The 19,689-nt window shown below is 38.7% G+C and overlaps 2 protein-coding genes across 3 annotated transcripts in view; one reads left to right on the top strand and one right to left on the bottom strand.

Annotated features, from left to right (window-relative positions):
- The first annotated feature begins 544 nt into the window (after positions 1–544).
- On the top strand, positions 545–6,902 carry LOC139771298 (tubulin polyglutamylase TTLL13-like). Its single transcript, XM_071703958.1, has 14 exons — positions 545–1,383; positions 1,668–1,752; positions 1,823–2,113; positions 2,725–2,881; positions 3,088–3,188; positions 3,350–3,478; positions 3,546–3,771; positions 3,843–4,024; positions 4,323–4,557; positions 4,803–4,934; positions 5,165–5,515; positions 5,739–5,784; positions 5,879–6,071; positions 6,205–6,902. Exons 1-14 carry the CDS (start codon positions 1,110–1,112, stop codon positions 6,227–6,229), a joined length of 2,427 nt encoding a protein of 808 aa, XP_071560059.1. The 5' UTR covers positions 545–1,109; the 3' UTR covers positions 6,230–6,902.
- The window catches only part of Pygo (pygopus family PHD finger), an 86,336-nt gene continuing 73,324 nt past the window's right edge, over positions 6,678–19,689 (bottom strand). Inside the window, exons 4-8 of one of the 2 annotated variants that reach the window (XM_071703959.1) lie at positions 15,059–15,776; positions 12,919–13,205; positions 11,804–12,826; positions 11,523–11,668; positions 6,678–11,443 (exon numbers count right to left, since the gene is read on the bottom strand). In XM_071703959.1, coding sequence (XP_071560060.1) covers positions 11,323–11,443; positions 11,523–11,668; positions 11,804–12,826; positions 12,919–13,134 — 1,506 coding nt within the window. In that variant the 5' untranslated portion in view covers positions 13,135–13,205; positions 15,059–15,776 and the 3' untranslated portion in view covers positions 6,678–11,322. Of the gene's footprint in view, positions 11,444–11,522; positions 11,669–11,803; positions 12,827–12,918; positions 13,206–14,461; positions 14,778–15,058; positions 15,777–19,689 lie in introns of those variants that run through there. The other variant, XM_071703960.1, reaches the window with a different exon arrangement.

The raw sequence follows: 19,689 nt of genomic DNA on the forward strand, positions 1-19,689 counted from the left end.
AAACGTCAAGAAAGCGAACATAAACGCGCGCGAGGGTTCGATCTTCGGTTTCGCGGAGCGCACCAACCTATTTAAAGTTTTCGTGTCGTGATCACTTCCGTAACTGTACAATTTCTAAATATGGTCGTCGGGCTGTAATTAAAGCACCAAACTAACTTACCGAGATACCTTACATGTCGACCATGCCGCAGTAGTCGCGTAAAGCTAGACGTTGGTGACGCGTGTCTCTCTAGTCGCAGTACGATCTATATCGGCCGCACGCGCTGGTTTCTATTCGCGACAGCGTTTAACGTTTTATCACTGCCAAAATTGAACAGGAAGATCGACAGGTACGCTCGTCAATATAGTAAAATAGCTTCTGCATACATTTGATAAATTTGAATCTAATTTCTTCTTAAGGGAAGTATTCTGGTTTGAAAGATCGTAAAAAGGATATTTTTCAGGAATTTTTTGTAGGAAAACGAAAATAGCGAATAACGCTAAACTTTGCATTCCTTTAGTTTTATTTTAAGAAGATATTTTACTTAAAAAATTAAAATATATTCTTAAAGTAAGGCTAAAAGAACATGCAAAGTTTAATGTTATTCGCTTTTACCATTTCCCTACAAAAAGTTCTTGAAAAATACCTTTTTTTACCTCTCAAGAATATCTCTCTTAAGAAATTTTTTATGTTTTTTATACAGAGAAACATGCTATTATATTTTAATATTTAGCAATAATTGTATATAATAATAATAATTTATAACAGATAAAAACATTTTAATGAAACTCAAATTATAAATCCGAAAAAGGTGTGATATCTACTTACAAATTTGAATACTTAAGTACAAACTCAAGCATTGCCGAGACTTTTATCAAAAAACTAAAAGTAGAAATCTTGAAGGTTACAAACGACAGATGGTGATCAATTTGTAAAAACTTTTGTCAAAAGCAATTTGTCAATATGGTTTGAGTGTCAATCGAAAGATCAGCGACGTATCGATTTATCGTGTCTATACGGCAAATGTATAGATGCGAGAGGGATCAAGTTCGGATCGGATTTGAAATTGGACGCGAAATTGACTGACAGCGCGACTGAAATAATCGAATAATGGAAAGCAGCAGCGGTCATGATCGTCGTTGAGCACGGCGATAAACGTCCGCTGGTGATATTACGCGATTCCAAAAACGGTAATTCCAGAAACGAGGACGTGACAGACGGAGAATCCGACTACACCAGCTTCGAGGAGCGACCCTGCAAGACCGCATCTCAAAATCGGAAATACATCGGTCCCGACGATTCCTCGGGCGCCTTATCGCTTGCAAACGACAGAATAGGTGTTGCCAAGCATGATTTCGAACGGTATCATTGGAAGATTACCACGAACAAAGGCAGCAACACAGGTATTCATTCAATCGTAAATCCAACAAAATTGAGATGGCAAATTCGAAATTACGTCTTAGTAACAAATCCACGCGCGAGAAAGATATAAAACAGGGGGGATTTATAAATGTAACAAAAAATCCGTAAAAACTTTTGTTGCTTCAGCGATCTGATTGCTGCAAAATTTATCTTTTAATATTGGCTCTATAAAAAAATGCCATTCTCTCCATACGCTTTAAAGTCTTCCAAGTTTTTCATGTCCGAGTATTATTTTACGATCCGTTAATAAAACTTCCCCGAATAGACGCGTTATGCGAGGGAAGTGATTCAGAGCGGCGCAAGGAGGATGTGGAAGAAACGTCGAAGACCAGGAAGAAGAGAAAGCGGAGGTATTGCGAAAAATTACACGTCCCGTTTGGGAGTGCGTAATAAAATTGACTTTTCGGTTTAACAAAACAGATTTTTAACAATCTGCACGGCGAACTGCAAGTACGACGTGGTTAGGCGCGTGGCCGCGCGATTCGGGATGAGGGAAGTTACGGAGGACAGCAGCTGGGATATCTATTGGACCGATTTAAATGTCAGCGTCGAACGTGCCAAGGATATGAGGAGATTTCAAAGGGTCAATCATTTCCCCGGGATGACGGAGATATGTAGGAAGGATCTACTCGCTCGTAATCTCAATCGCATGCAGAAGCTGTTCCCGAAGGACTACAACTTTTTCCCGAAAACTTGGTGTTTTCCCGCGGAGTAAGATAACACATTTTAATAATTAGAATCATTCGTTAATAAAACTTCATTAGAACTATTTCGTTAATAATATTTGCTCGTCGCAATTGATAAAAATTAATTTCCTGTTTTATATTAGAAGTGCATCGAGATTAAACGAACTGGACAATTTTATCGCAGTGTTATCCGTCATGTTAAACAAATAAAACATTATTTTCCACTCTTCTCTCGCGGATGAAATATTGTTTAAAATGTTAATAATTGTATAGTCTGTTTTACATATATAATAATATCTTCCGGTTTGAATCTAATTGAAACTTGATATCGTGATACAATTATATATATATTTTTAATAATTATAGGTAACGAGATAAAATATCATATGGTAATTCTACGCATCCGTTTCACGTGTCAAAATAACGAATGCAATCTATCGATCGAAAACTCTCTTATCTATTTTACAAGCGCGCGGCTCTTATACGTGTGAGTCATTCAGTTTTGCTTCTCCGAACGACCGCTCTCGGGTTCCCGATCGTAAATTCCAAAGGTTCGCCATTACGGCGATAAAGAATAATCAATATTTCCCGAAGTCGATGAGCGTGTAAGCAAACCTCTTGGATTTCGGTTTCCAGTCACGGCGACGCGACGGTATACGCCAAGACGCGGAGGTCGAGAACCTTCATCCTCAAACCGGATACGGGCTGCCAAGGACGCGGTATTTATCTAATAAAACATTTAAAGGACATCAAACCGAGCGAGCGTTTGATCTGCCAAGTGTATATCGCAAGGGTACGAAATATCAATGTTTTCCTGCAAAAAAGAAATGGAAGTTTGCAGAAATCGACCAGTTCTTTTTCTAAATGAGAAAAATTTTTCTTTGCATGTTTCTCTTTCCTTTACATGGAGATTCTTTTGAAATTCGCAATCAAAAACTTCACAGTTGCGGTCCAAAGCAAGTATAATGCATACAGTCCTTTTTCTTACTACGTCCCTAGCCCTTCTTAATAGACGGATACAAATTTGATCTACGTATTTACGCACTGATTACGTCATGCGATCCTCTCAGGATCTATATGTACAATGAAGGGCTCGCGAGGTAAGACATGCATCATTAGATTAAAAAATAAATTTCGAGAAATAAATATTATAAGATACATATTCCATTAAATATTTTTTAAATTATTAAAAAACACGAATATATTCATTTTTCGAAATTTTATATGTTCCGACGTACAATGTGAAACGTTGCGTTTTCAGGTTTGCTACGAGCAAGTACAAGGAACCGACCGGTTACAATATTTCAAACATGTTCATGCACTTGACGAATTACTCCGTTAACAAGCACAGCCGAATGTACATTATCGACGACGAGATTGGTAGCAAGAGGTTCGTATCTATCGGATCGAACAGAATTAACAATAAAACAAAGTCGATAGCAAATTATTCTTTACAGAAAAATATCAACGTTGAACAAATGGTTAAAAGTGAGAGATGTCGATGTGGACGAATTGTGGAGCAAGATCGACGAGATTATAATTAAAACCGTGATCGCCGCGTATCCCGTGTTGAAACACAGTTATCACGCGTGTTTCTCGATGCACAATAAGACTTGCGCGTGCTTCGAGCTGTTGGGATTCGACATTTTGCTCGATTGGAAGCTCAAGCCTTACCTTCTCGAGGTAAGCCCACGGGAGAATGACGTGTAAAAGGAACGTTATTAAATATCCTCTACATTTAGTAAATCTATCAGGTAAATCACTCGCCAAGCTTTCATACAGATGCACAAATAGATAAAGACGTGAAAGAAGGATTGCTGATGGACACCTTTGATATATTAAATCTACAACGATATGATAAGAAGAAAATAATAGAAGAGGACAGGAAGCGAATCAGAGAGCGACTTCTGCAAGGCTTAAACGGGAAGGATCTTAGGCAAGTGGGAGTATCAGAGAACATGATAATTTATATATAGATAATTGATCTTCACTGCATTAGTCTTACGGTAACTAATTTCGATCAATACCCTGCAAAAAACTCATTGATAAAAAACAATTACAGATATTACAGTCATTAAAATATGTGATGCTAAAATTAAATCTAGATTTAATTAATATGCGGAAATATCTGTCGAGGGTGTCTTATTCTATAAAAAAATAATTTATTAACATAGGATTTTGATAATTTGTTATAGCAAAAATCTGATAATAAATCAAAATGTTACAATGCGCAGTCAAATTAACGACACGGCAGCTTTAATGAAATCGGAAAGGAACGAGAACGATTACATGCAGAGGCAATTTCAGTGGGAGGACGACCACATGGGCAATTTCCGAAGAATTTATCCGTGCTTCGACAAGGATAAATACCAGCCTTTCTTCACGCAGAATGCCCTTTCCGTTTTCCAAGATACGGTGGCATCGAGAGCGCGAGAAGAAGCGTCAAGAATAGAGAGAGAAGAGAATGAGGTGAAATTTTTCTTCAATTCACGATTTAACGCCCTGAAATTGACAGATGAATCTTGAAACAATTTTTCATATTAATGTTACATTAAAATTATTGCCAGTATAATTCTCATATCAAACGAAATGCGATATTTTTTATGGATATAAAATATATAATATCATAAAGCTAGAGTAATATCAATTTTCTAGTAATGTAATTGCTAATTGCTAATTTTCGGACTGTCCATTTCCATTTTGCTTTATTTCAGCTAAAAGCTAGAGAGGAAGAACGCAAACGAATAGTCGGGAAATGGAACGAACAAAAATTAGGCCCTGAAAGTTCAAACGCACCGAAGAAATTGCAGGAAAAGAGCAAATCCGCAGGCGTGATGAGGAAAACCGTTAGTACACAAAATAGTTGGACTATTTTATTTAGTCACATCTATATAAAGAAATGCCTCATTATCTCTCTGAAAGAAACTATTAGTGAAAATTAGAAGAAAATAATTATATGATTAGAAAGTACGACGACTCGGCAGAAAAAGTTAAATGGAGAATATTAAATGAGATGGGACCTTTCCTCCATCTCCGAAGAAAAAGCAAGCACATTATTATCGTCGCTTTTTCGCAGATCAATAAACAGGACGCACAGGGATCTCCTACCAACGCCCTGTACTCCTTCGAGCCTGAAATCATATCGGAGTCCGAGGAGAGGGAACGAATAACGGCCCTGGCGCAGAGGGATTTTCTCATCAAGAGCTACGGCATGCTCGAGCAGATATACGTGGCGATGAAGAGAAACGGCATGTTACGACCCGCCGACGAGAGAAAGTATGGATTGTATGGCAGGCTGGGATTACAGGCGAACACGAGTCACAGCACATGCTCCTCTTCGCACAAGCCCGATCGTCAAAACGGTCATCTAAACGCCACGCAACCAGCCGCGGACCAATGCCTACAATGTTCCCTCAGAAAGAATGAAGTAACTATATTTTCATCGAGACGGTTGCTTGTATCAGAAAATCAAATCCTGAAATCCAGATACAAATTAAATTTTACTTGACGAGTTTCTATGCTTTTTACATTTAAAACGATAAAAACATGTTCTCTTTTTTCACTTTTTACATTTAAAACAAAGAAGAGATTGCAATTAATTTTAAATACTCGATAAATGTATAAGAAAGCTGTGCGACTTTCTTTTTTAGCACAAATTGACGAAGCACCAGCGTGAGTTCAAGAATTCGAACAAAAGTAAGCGTCGACGTAATTTCATAATTATGAGCAATATTCTGGAAATCGTCGCCTAGTTCTGGTACGCGTTTAAAGTCGTTATCCCTTAATTCAGGCTTGTGGATAACGTGCAATGAGGCGATGGTCTACGTTCGTCCGAAAATACCGCAAAAACTGTGGACGGAGGAAATGAGCTCTAATAATCACATGGGACGGGTAACAAAAACACACGTTGCTAGAACATTGTCGAATACCGTGCGGCTGCACACGCTCGAGAGAAGAGAATCCTTCCATTCGGCAAAATCCAAGTAAGTTTCATTTTCATTTTTATCTGTTATGATCTATTTTATGATTATACAAATTAAATATTAATAATAAATAATAAATTAATAAAATATAATTATGTATTAGGATATATTTATTACGACAAAATTCTTTTAGAGTTGACGTTGCCACTCAGCAATAAAGACGAAATGGGCCCATATCTGTTTGCGATAAGAAAAAGCAAAGAAACATACCATATAATATGATAAAAGAATTATTTTTCCGAAAGATATAAAAGCAGAAGGATATAAAAAATATAAAATTGACCAAAAAATTTAGACGACTATTATAAAGACAATGCAATACCGTGCTAATAACAGTGCTGATAGCGAGCACAAATAAAGATTAGTAACAATAAGATTCGTAATATTGGGAAATACAATTTCACATTAAATATATTACATATATTCCTATAAAATAATTCTCCTCAGCCGCGTTAGAGATACTTCATTAAGTAAATTCCGATGAGAATTCTAAACGAGAAGAAATAAAATAAAATGTTATTCAATATCTGGGAAACCTCCAATAAACCTCGGAACGCGTCTCGGTGAGCGGATGCTGTTTCAAGGTAGAGAACAGTAATATAAAAATCAACAATGTATCGACTTGTTATTTAAAGTGCCATATAAATATGTACAATAGATATATAAGTGAACATGTACACGTCGCATAAGAGTGGGAATTAGGTACGCGCTGATGCGTATGTAAAATGGCCATACACACATACGTAGACGCCAGTCTATAATATGTATAACAATTTTTATTGCTGATATATATTCTGTATTCACATGATAAAAAATAATCTATGAACAATTTGTCGCGTGCTGGTTTCTTTTTTTGCCCCGTTCGTAATATCGCGTCCACGTCGTTCTGTCGCAGCGTCTCACCGTCGCTCTCTTCAGCTCTTGTCCGCCTGCTTTCCTTTCTTTCTCGTCCATTAGTCTTATCGCGTTTTTCGTGTCGCAATCGGTAAACCGAGCGTGTGGTGGACGCGTGTTTCGAGAGTATTACGACATAATCGAAAATTCCAAGTTCTTTCAAAGTTCCGAAGTCGGGATAACAATAATCCGCAATTTTATACAAAATAATACCATGTGCCATGTGTGTGTGTGTGTGTTTATGTGTTCGTGATATTGTGTGTAAAGCGGTGCGCCGAATTGACAACGACAAGAGTGTGTGCGTTGCTCTCTTAAATTTCTAAATCGCGGTCGGACTTTCTAAGGTTACAATTTTCCTTTTTCCATAAAACGTGCCTGCCCTCGACTATAAAAACGTAACTGCATCAAATAATAGGGACACTTCGCAGAAATCCACGCACGTAGGCGATGTAACGTCAGCCCCCTCGACTGTAAACTGCGCTATGTTACGTCATTGTAAGAACAAGAATTAGTGCGAAATACATCCAACACATTACGATCGATGAATCTGTTTTTTTTTTTAACGTGATATATATTATTTACATAAAACCACTGTACGACTGCGGCGAATATTTGCGCATTTCTCTCTCTCACTTGATTCCCACCATATTAAATCTTAGATATAGAAAGGCTTATGTACATAAAGTCAATAGATATTTATACGATGGCCTATATTATACCGCTTATAAAAAGAAAAGACCGTAAATGTGTGTATATTCATGCGAAATATTTCCATCTCCGTTAAAAAGAAATCGTCATATGTTTCGGCATATATACATACTTCCTGAAAATAAAGGTAACTGCATTTGAAGAGAGTACAATGAGACAAACAGTTGGACACATATAAAATGCATTTGTTTCGAACAAATTTTTTACAAGAGGGGGTTAAGCTACCGTCGTAAAACACATATTCAAATCATTATTGGCAAACGAAGAAAGGAATTATTACGCGACATGTAGTCGAGATGGATACTTCGTGTCACGAATTAACGTGTAGCAATCGTCTTTAAAATAATAAAATCACTTATGGCTTAATTCTGTGAAAGATAAACATTTATCTTTACTTAAATTACGGCTCATTTTTTTGTACTAGAAAATGATTACATCCGCTGCATCGGCCATTGATAACGTTATCCGTGTAAGAGTCTTTGTAAATCGCTTAATCCCCTGCATTTTTTTAACTTTCGCAATAAAAGCAATGTTAACAGGTTTTAGCGTCACCTTCCTATTCGCACGAGAAAATATAGAAAGAAGATATGTGAAGATGGTAATCCTATTCGTTGTAATACTAAAATATGAGCATTATGTAGGATCCTGTGTATGTTACTCACATGTAATATGTGTTAAAAACGATTATAGTAAAACAAGCTTAAGGCATGAATTATACGGAGACTTTGAGTAAAAAGTAATTTAATTTTAGATTAAGAAATTGGCATACAAAAATCATTTCTTGATCCAAAATTAAATTCGTCAATTTTATATTCAGGGTTAAATTAGCGAGTTTATATAGTCGAGGTACAATAGACGCTAATTATTTTTAATAAAGATTTCCGTTGTTCGTCAAATCAGATCTCCGTTTAATACAGGCATTAAATGATATATATATGTATATATATATATATCTGGCTAATATTTCATATACATATAAAAAACTATACAATCCGTAGACGATAATTTTGTATTAGCTGCCGACGGAATTTAGTTTTCTTGCTTTAACAGTTAATCTCCTGACAATATTCCCGACGCACAATTCTTCTTTTTTAATATTCATATCGTCGATACTGTAAACCTGGCAGATGCGAAGATTATGCTAGCTAGTTAAAATTGTTAAGTGTGCACAGATTCCTTTATCATGAAGTTTAGAGACATTACTTGTTTTATCTCGAAATTTTAGATCTGTTGTACATTAATTTATCTAAGTAAATAGATATAATATAGGCGCTTTGAAACACCCAATGTATCTACCAAACAATGAAATAACTGTGCGGAGCATCTCATTAATCCAACAACGTATACACTACGGTATGCCTTTATGTCACTTTGTGTACAACAGTCTTTATGTGTACTGCTCAAATTCGCTATATATTATCTTTCGTAGATAAACGGCAAATTAAAAAAGCAAATACTAGCAAAAGACTAATTTGCGGTACAATTCCGAAAATGTTACGATTTTAATTAGTTTTTAATTAACAATTTTATTTTGCACTTCAGCTCTGCCTAAATGTTAGAGGCTTATGCCGATTCTACTTTCTATCGAATTTCTATTGGGTTATAAAATCTTCTGTTAAGGCCATCGCACACAAAATGCATAGCTTAACATAAGCGTAGCATAAGACCGCTAAACCAATGAACATCCAGCATAATGTCACCATATTAATTTACATAAGATGCTCATTGGTCCAGCGGTCTTATGCTATGCTTATGCGGCCTATGCAATTTTGTGTGCGACGACCTTTATAGTACAAAAACCTGCATGTTAATATCAGTCAAATAAATTCCTGCTGTGCGCGCAAGCAATCTCATTAAAGATTACTTCATAAATAAAACATTTCCATAAAAACTTTTTACACAACTTTAGAGATATATTTCTTATATCCTAATTTAACCGCGCAGTTAAATTAAGAGTTTAAAACCATGGCAACAATATTGTATAATCAATCAAATTATGATTAACATAAAAAAAAAACAATTATTTTAAAGACTGAACTTAACATTCAGTTTGCTTATTGCAAATTCGATTATAGTGGTGCAGATTACAAAAGCCTGTTGTACATTAATTCACCTAAATGTAAAAACATAATTTTTGATAAAATTATGTTGGATTCATAAAATATCCAACATATTTTATCAAACATAATTCATATACATGTTTTTACATCATTTATGTACAACAGCCTTTAAATATGTGTTATTACGCACATTCAACCGAATTTGCTACTCGATCTTTTCAAAAAATAAAAGCCAACTTACTTTTTTCGTTACTTACGAAAAAATTTCAGCCACATTACTTGTTATTCTATTTTCATCTTCCATTTTATTTAAAAACAAAAAAATATTTAATTAAAAAAAAGTTTCTTTGCTTTCGGCTCGATTTAGAGAAAAGTCAAAGTAAGAAAATAAACTAAAGATATTAAAGTAAAATTTACCATGGTCTTCTTTAGACTAAAATATATATATGACATATAAAAATATAAGAATTGCAGCATTTTTAGGTATATCGCCTGGGAGTACCAATACTGCATTTGAGTTTGCATAATTCCGTTTCTTGAATGGAATTAGCTAATTCCATTCATGCTGATTGTATTAAGTCATATACTTAAATTTAATAAAACATGTAGCTTTAACAATAAAAATAGGACTTACGACAAGCTCTTATGTCAATCTTCAATCAATCAGTATAATTTGTATCACAATAAATATATCATCTGCATGATAAAGGCGATATATTCGTTACTTGCAATAAACCAAAAATAATTTAAGTAATATATGACCTGTTTTGTACATATGATCTCAATATGATTTCAATATTAATGCTCATATCTTCCCGGAAATATTGAAAAAAATCACAATTGATGCTCGATGACTCTGATGACAAATGGTACTCGTACAAATCAATTGGTTCAATTAACACTATAAACCACATTTAAATATCAATTGTGTAGATGATAACATTTATTATGATGTTTATCTCAGGAACGTTTATGTAGGATAAAACAAAGACGATGCAAAATTGTTCGCGGCTCGTCTCTAATATACATCTTACGTCTGCTTTGCTAATAATACCGAACATATGTACGTACAATTAATTTCGAATTAAATGCAATTAGTCGTAAAAATGCTAAGTCCTTCGAGAATCTTAAATATTTTCTAATAATTTTCTTTTTTATCTTCTTTTCAACATCTTGGACCATAAATTCTCTTAAAATATTTTATATGTTAATTTTTCAAGTAAAATCTGTTTCATTATCTGACAAAATTCAGTATTAAATGATATTAATTTAATAATTTTGTGTATGAATCCATTTGTCATGATCAGACTTGAAATTAAAGTGACATCTGAATGTTACCTCTCTGCTTTCATATTCATCAGTACAACTTACAATGATACCCTAATATTTCAACAAGTTAAAGCTAAGTTATTAACAAACAGCATATTTTTATATTGAATGCACGACTTCGCACGTGCATTAATATATATCATGTGCTAAAGTGTGTCTGTGTTGTGTGTGCACAATTGCACGCGCATATGTGCGTGTACCACATATAAAGGCTAACAAATAGTCACTGGAGCGTCGCATGAACGACGGGACACGAAGTGTTATGGTTTAAACTTAACCAGGGGTATGTTCTTCGATTGCAAACACTTATCACACACCCATTCCGCGTAGACTTCTGCCGTTAATAATTGATAAGCGTATTCCGACAATCCTGTGCAGCTCCTGAAATAATCGCGTTGTCAAAACGCACGCGTTTTACATTATCTTTCTACATCGTCATTTTAATGACTCACTCACTCACCTATGAAACCAAAAATTACAACCTGATTCGCACAGAATTGCCTGATCATTGTCGTGTACTTCTTTATGACAAATCCCACAGGGATAAATCGGTGGCGCATTAGGGTTTTGTGGATTGAATACCATTGACTGATCTGGAGGATATATCTGCAAAAAGTGAACATAAACACCGATTAATCACTAATAAATTTATACAATTCACAACGCTGCTAAACACAGTCATTATTAATGAATTATATTGATTGCAAGTAACATAATATACTTAATAAAATGATAGCTTACTTTGCCCGCAGAAATTGGCATTGGCTTTGGACCCATTCCCGGCGGACCTTGAAACCCGTGTGGTGGCATAGATCCTCCCATGGAATTGATAGGATGTCCCATGGGTGGTCCACCACCCATATTATTGGTCATTGTGCCCATTGGACCTGCCATATGACTTCCCATTTGATTGTGATGACTAATGTTCATATTGGACATACTACTCATTCCCGGGCCACCCATATTCATGTTGTTTATCTGATTTGGCCCAGTCATGTTCATGTTGTTCGATACCATCGAACTCATAGTAGTCATAGGTCCATTCATAGGTCTTCCTAAGTTGTTAAGATTATTTCCCATATGATTCGGATGAGGTTGAGATCCATTGTGCCCTAGTGGACTGTTTACATTGTTTAATGACGGTCCATTTAATGGACTGTTGGGCGGTATATGGCTATTTATGTTGTTCATGTTCATTGGTCCATTAGGCATATGATTAGATCCTCCCATATTCATTGGAGAACCTAAAGGTCCACCCATAGGGCTACCCATATTGTGGCCCATGTTATTCATTGGGCTACCCATAGGCCCACTATTCATATTATTCATCGGGCTACCCATGGGTGGACCACTTAGTTGCGAATTTCCCATATGACTCATATTCATGTGATTGTTCATGGTGTTCATTGGACCAGGAGGCATGTTCGGGCCCATGTTATTCATGGGGCTCATGCCTCCAATAGGAGCGTGATTCATAGGGGACATAGCTCCCATGTGATTCATGTGATTTGTCATGGGCGAATTACCCATAGGGCTCATATTTCCCATGTTATGCGGCATCATAGGACTCATGCCACCTATCGTAGTTAAAGGGCTCATACCTCGCATAGGAGGGCCACCCATATGATGTGGATGGTGAGGATGCATATGTGAAGGCGCACCATGCATCATTGGGCTTTGCGTTGTTTGTGGCGGCGTGTCGTCGAAAGGGTTACTTGCTACTATTGTGTCACCGTAACCAGTTAAGGGCGGGGGTAGTAGGTCCTGTTGAATAAATTTTAAATTAATATTAAAACAATAATTTATATGGCGCTGATATACTGTAATACATAGATAACAAAGTCAAGTTAAGCTACCTGTACAGATGGAGGTTGTTGCGGAGGTGGTTGGGCAACACTTGCATTCGTACGCCTTTTCTTTTTAGGATTAGCACCAGCTGGTGGTGGCGGTGGTGGATGGGGGTGAGGCGAAGAGTCAGGATGTGGGGCGTTGGGGCCCATATTCACACCCATTCCCATACCCCCCAATGGCATCCTCGTGAAGGGTGGCATGCCCGCAATATTGTGGCTCATTTCCTTCGCTTCCCTTATTTTATCATGCCAGCACCACTGGATTTTCGTGGCAAGTAACTATTTTTGATCCACTGTTAACAAATAAGCAAATAGAAACCTTGTAATATGACTTAAAAAAAAATATATATATATATATGTTATTTGATATATATAATTCAATAATTAATTTTATAAGTATCCGTATTATGATATGCATATATAAATATGCATATTATAAATATTTGGCTAATCGATATTTGTAGTACATTCCGTGAGCGGGCAAATATTTGTCGTAATGTAAATATGTTATATTTTACATCATTAAAAGGTTAAATGAAGCCAAAGCTTAACTAAATAAAGCAAATTTATGTTTGACGTTTACAAATATGTCATTAGACTCGTGAAAATGTCAACAAATTATTAAACGGCGATACGAGTCAGGCGCGGTACGCGGTGCGCAAGTAAAGAAATTAATAGTTACAGAAGTAACGAATTACAATGTATATAATATACATATACATATATTCCAACTTAATAAACTGCGCGCCGATTATTTGTCGGACTTGAAACACAGCTATCGTTGGAACATTAATACCCTTCCCTCCCCGGAATTAAATCGACGCGATTTAATTATTTTAAAAAACTGTAAAGAATTTATTGCGAAAAATATTTCATGTTCAATATGACGTAATGCAATCATGTTTATTACTTATGATTGTTACAGATAAAAATACAACTCTCTCTTAATATATGAACATACCATGAGTCTGTATATAAAGATCTCTTTATGCATTTATGTACAAAGATTATAGTTTAAAGACCATATGTATAATTAATAAAGCATTTACACATTAATTTAAAAATTATTAAAATATTCATATTTTCTTCACTATAGCTATCTTCTCCGTTATGACTGCTCACAGAGAACAAATATCTTTATCTTCCATCTGAATACCATCACGTAAACATCTCTCGCAACAAACTCATTAACAATTACATCGCGGTGAGATGCAAAGCACAATTAAAGACTCTAATCAGTTATTTGTAATATTGTCCCAATTGAGAAATTTCTTTAACGAGTCACCGATCGGACTGGCGGCGGGTAAGTACGGGGATACAGTCGCGGAGCGCGATAGCGAAATATCCTTATCGCATCGTTGCTCCATTAAAATTATCCTCGCGGCATGAGACTTATCATTTATAAACACACTGGTGCGCGCGAGAGCGCGCACCTACATACACGCAGGCAACACGAACACACTCGCGGGGCCCGCGTACGCATATCTGTACATCGCGGGCACATACCGCCTATATTTACATATGCCGATATAAATAACGAAATTACTACCGTTAGCTCGGGTGGCGCGCCAGCCAGCGGTCCGACCGTTCGTCCGTCACGAACGGGACGGAAGATCGAGGAGGCGAGAGAAAGAGAGACACGCATACACATATGCACGCACGCGCACACACACACAGGGAGAGCGTGTCCTGTGCGCGCGCGAGAAAGAGAGAAAGTGCGAGAAGCGGCTTTACGACACCAACCGTATCTTCGATAAGAAACCCGCGGTACAACAAAATAGCGGAGACCCCCGTCGCGCGCGGCGGCGAACGTAAAATGGAACAAAACAAACTCCGCCTCGCGATCTCTCGCAGAGAGACTAACCTAACCTAACCCACACAGCGGGGCTGACGGCTCACCGTCGAGCTTAGCAAGGCGCCTCCGCAAGTCGACTACACACACGGCTGCGAGTGCCGCGATGCGCCCGCCTGAGCGCGTAACAAATTTACCTGGCGCTCAGGCGGGCAAGGCAGGAGGCAGGTAGAATCGCGGGCGACGCGCGACGCGCCAGGCGATTTAAAAAGCCGGCCGGGTTTTGCGAGGGGTGGGGGGGAAGGGGAGGTCGCGCCGCATCGTTCGCGCGAGTCGCGAGATCGCCGTACTCACCAACGCATTATAGCGGACGCGACGACGCAATCGTGTGCATGGCCGTTTTCTCGCCGGAGCAACACCGGCGCTATAAATCCACGCTGCGTCGAATCGCTGCCGCCGCCGATACTGTCGCTGTCGTTGCTGATGTTGCTGCTTCTGCTATTGCCGCCGCCGCTGCTACTACTGTTGCTGTTGCTGCTGCGCTACTACTGCTGCTGCTGCTGCTGCTGGCCCCCGCGGGACGAGCGATCTGTCTGTACGCGATCTCGACTTGCGTCTCGCGTGCAACGCATCTCTCGGTGACGCGAAACAGCCTGCGCATTCACGGGCGCACGTACACGACCGCGGTGAACACAATCTCGCACTCTCGGTGTCGCGGTGCTCGGATAACGGAGCGAGGTATCGCCACACATTCGCTACACAAATCCTTTCAGGTCGCCATTGTCGCGTTACGCGTGTCCCCCCTCCGCGGCCCGCGCACCGTGTTGTCGCCTGTGCACGAACGTGAGCCGTCGCGTTCGTCCGCTAGATGTCGACACTGGTCCAAAAGACTGCTCCGACGGACTCGTGCCAAGGCGGCCAAGGCCCAGCTCCTCTCCACCGGGATCGGAAGCCTAATATTAGGCGCTGGAGTCCTGGAGTGGCGCCGTCTTTTTCGTAGTTCAACCCACTGACGAGGACAAAAATGTTCTAGCACTAAAACTAAAAAGGTCGTCCAAGAAAGGGGCCGGTCCTGTAGAGGTTAAAAAAAAAAGAAAATTAGTCCGACGGACTCACTTTGTATTAGTAATATAAAATATGAAATTATGTATTATATTGTGCCAAATAGGCTTGTTCCTGTACTTTGTATTTTTCTAATAAAAAAAAAAGTCCCATAGACTCCGACAACGCATCAAAATCGCGTCGAATTTACCCTACGGGACATATATATACAACTTGGCGCGAGACACGGTAGTGTCTCTTGATAAAAAGCATAACTGTGCATAAATATGTCAAATACGCCTGTTCCTACTGGCTGTATTTTATTTTTTCTTTAATAAAAAAAACAAGATTATCGGAAAGCGGCGGAATCCGGCCGACAGTAAACGGCGGATTCTAGATTTCGCGATAATCTACGATCGGTTAAAAGGCTCGCCGCAGAATTACGACGATCTCGCGCGAACGCTAGAGGTTGTATATTTTCGTATTGACTTCGTATTGAAAGCAGTGTTTAGAATGAAAGCAAACGCGAAAGGTCTATTTCATTGTACATTTTGTTTTCATACAAATTTATTTATATCGATTTTGTATTTAAAACGTGTCCATGGCTTTTAACTTTCCTGAAAGAGTGAGCTTTTGCCCTCCCCCCTTTGCTTTTTAATATAGAATATTAGACATGTAAATGGAATGTTATAAAAGAAGATCCTACTTCATAACGATCAGGAACTTAAGCTAAATTTATATATTAGAATCTATATTAATTTTTAATACAAAATACTGCTTCATAAGACTGATCAAACTCGCGAATTAATATAAAATACGGTAGAGCATGAGAATTCAGGCTTTAAACAATAAGTTCTGCACGAGGCAATGTTTATTCGCGTTACGCGTGGCACGCATGGGGTTTGTCGTCTATTGCTGAACTAGTTCAGAGTTTATCTTTTTCTTTCCAATGAGGAGAGTCGACGCAGGTGCGTGAAATTCACGTGAAATGACACTGCACGGTAGCCGCTAGGCCCCATCCGCGTCCGAGCTTAAAATTGTCTCGCGACCCCGGTTAAAGTGCTCGCACGCATCGCTTTAATTATTTCAGTTACATCAGAATGAGTTAACCCGGCTTAACAACCGGAAAACAGTTCTCACAAGTGTCTACTTGGGACAGTGGACCGTAGTGCCTAGCCTACCTACCTACCCTACCTGCCTGCTTACACAGGGCACACACGGTTTCCGGAGAACCGTGGTCATCACCACCGCCGCGCCGTCTTTATCTCTTCGCTCTCTTATTTTAACACTGACGCGAGATTGCCGCAATTACCGGACACGCGCGCCAGATCGGTCGAAACGATTGCCTCCGAAAGGAAGGAACCAATGTTGAAAGTACTTAAAAGAAAATGGGGAAAAGCATAAGAGTCGAGATACCAGGCGAGATGTCTACTATTATTTTTAGGGGAGATAAAGCTTCATCGACGATTTTAGGAAAGAATCTCTGTATTCTTATTTTTACATTATTAAGCGAAATATTACGCAAAATTAGTAAGAATCTTATAACTGTTTCTTTTAATTATATTTTCTCGTATTTTTGTGTATCTCTCGCGTAATCACATGTCTATACGTATAGACGAGGTGACGTTTCGCGATACGTGCATTATTTCGCATGGCGAAAGAGAAAATCCCTGATATAGACTAGCTGTCCATCTGTTGCCCAAACCGACAAACGAAATTAATACGATCGGCCATTTTCCCGGAGCCGATATGAAAAAGCGGGGATGCCATCCCGCCCCCCCCCCCCTTTCCACTCGTTATCCGCTCACGTTAACGGCTCTATCGATCTCATTAACTGCCTGGGCACTCACAATTTATTTTTATCGAAGGATATGGAGTATATATCCCGGCGTCGCCGTTTTCGTCCGGGCAAAAGTGGTACAAATCGGGAGCGTCGCGAACGGGGCGGAAAAACTGGGCCAATCCCCCGGAGGGGAAGAAGCTGGGAGGGGGGTGTCCCAGGGGGATCTCGACGGGATACGAGGACAGAGTATGACAAAAGACGTGAGGACGAGGGAAGGATTTAATAAATTTCTCCGTAGGAGTCCACTAAGTGGGGTAAATCATACGGTTATTGGCCACTTAGGAGATATCTCTTTGTTTTTCTTGTTGTGCAATTATCGAATGTCGATAACGGCGTCCCCTGTTCCCGTGTAATCCGCGATTATTACGTTTCATTATTAATATCTGTTATTTAAAAAACGGGAGACACAAGTTTACGGGCTGCAATCCGCTCGCGGGCTTCAGATTAAAAGTAACGCGAAGATAAGATCGTTTAAATCTCGAATTATTGCACCGGGGGGTCTCTTTGGAATTCTAGAAACGTTTCTTAAATTTATTTCTTTAGTACTTAAATATGACTTCCATTTTTTTTAAATATCTGCATATTAAGTAGACACGTCGGAAGGAGGTCAACTCGTGAAAATTTATTTTGCTTCTTTTGGAAACTGCTTTACTTATACATACATGGAAGAACTCTCTTCACAGGCAATTTGACAATATATCCCAAGATTCTTCCTCGTCGTATCTTCACGACGAAGAATCTTTTTCAATCAGTTAAAAAAAAAAGAAATCAAATAAGAGGAGAGATTTATATTCTGTTTAAAAAAAAGCTCTCAATAACTCGTCGAAGGCAATAACCGCCACTCAAAACAAAACGTGTCCCCTGTGTAATAAAAAAGCGTCGAAACTGTGATTCTATTTATTTAACAGTATCAATACCGTGTCCTAAAAAAAAGAAAGGGTCGGAAAGGAATCACAATCGAATCGGGCCTAACGGTGATGGTGGAGGGTGCAATCGGTGGATCGCTCGTTGTGGCAATCGACCACCTACGCGGACGGATTCCGCAAATAGCGACATCGCCCAAACAAAAACGACGCGCCAATCAATCTGTCACGTGGCGCGCTGCATGGCCTGAATAAGAAGCGAGTGATTTGCGCAAATTACACGAAGACGGTGGTTTACTCAGCGGGCCTCAAAAAGCGGTGGCGGTGGCGCGCGGCACACCTGTCGATAATCCCGATAACTTTTTCTAGAGAAGCTCATTACGACACCCGTTTATAATCGCGGATCTGGCGCGACTGATGAATTTTCGATGTCTTTTTATCGAGGGAAAGTCGAGTTTAGACCGGCTGAAGAAGCTATCATTAAAGAATAATGTATATAACAGAAGCGAAGTATCTCTATGGTTATAAATAATTTATAAGCAGTTCTCTCTCTCCGTTCTTCCTGTTTTAACATTCTCACTTGCTGATTAAAAATATAAAGTTTAACTATCAAACACCACACTTTAAAACTCAATTACCGAGCACAGCTTCAATCGCCTACCATTTTCCTCTTATTTTCTCACTTCGGACCCTTGCTCGTAGGAATTTTTGGAAGGAATTCAGGCAAACGTTTTTCTTCTTTTCTTCTTTTTCAGAATAAAAAGTAATCGTTAAAACATTTGCTCGCTACACAAAAGGACTGAATGGGTTGACCCTTCGTAAAAAAAACGTTAAAATTTTATTGCATTTTCCGAAAATACATCGGAACTCGAGTACTACGCGATATTTTAGTATGTTTCTCAAATGCTCATATATATCCTTCTGTTACATTTCTGTTACGCGCGTACACGTACAATCACGTCGGTTTATTATCGTTGGAACACATTTTTCCATCGCATCCGAACGGACGCGCCGATTGCATTGCCGACGACCGAGTCGTCGAGAAACGATCCTTGACCCGTTGTTCAAGGATGCTTCAGCATTCCCCGGTGTCCCTTATAAAGAATTTAACTCGAGCGATTCTTCTACAGCGGTGCGGAACGTATCCCCGAGTCACTTTACGCTCGGCGGATCGTTAATACGCCTCGCGAGAAAATGTAGCGCCATTGAAGAGATTCAAGAAAGTCCGTTGCAGTTTT

This window comes from Temnothorax nylanderi, unplaced genomic scaffold, assembly GCF_030848795.1.
Source record: "Temnothorax nylanderi isolate EJ_2023f unplaced genomic scaffold, tnyl_v1.0 TNYL_tig0038_pilon, whole genome shotgun sequence".
Classification (NCBI taxonomy): domain Eukaryota; kingdom Metazoa; phylum Arthropoda; class Insecta; order Hymenoptera; family Formicidae; genus Temnothorax; species Temnothorax nylanderi.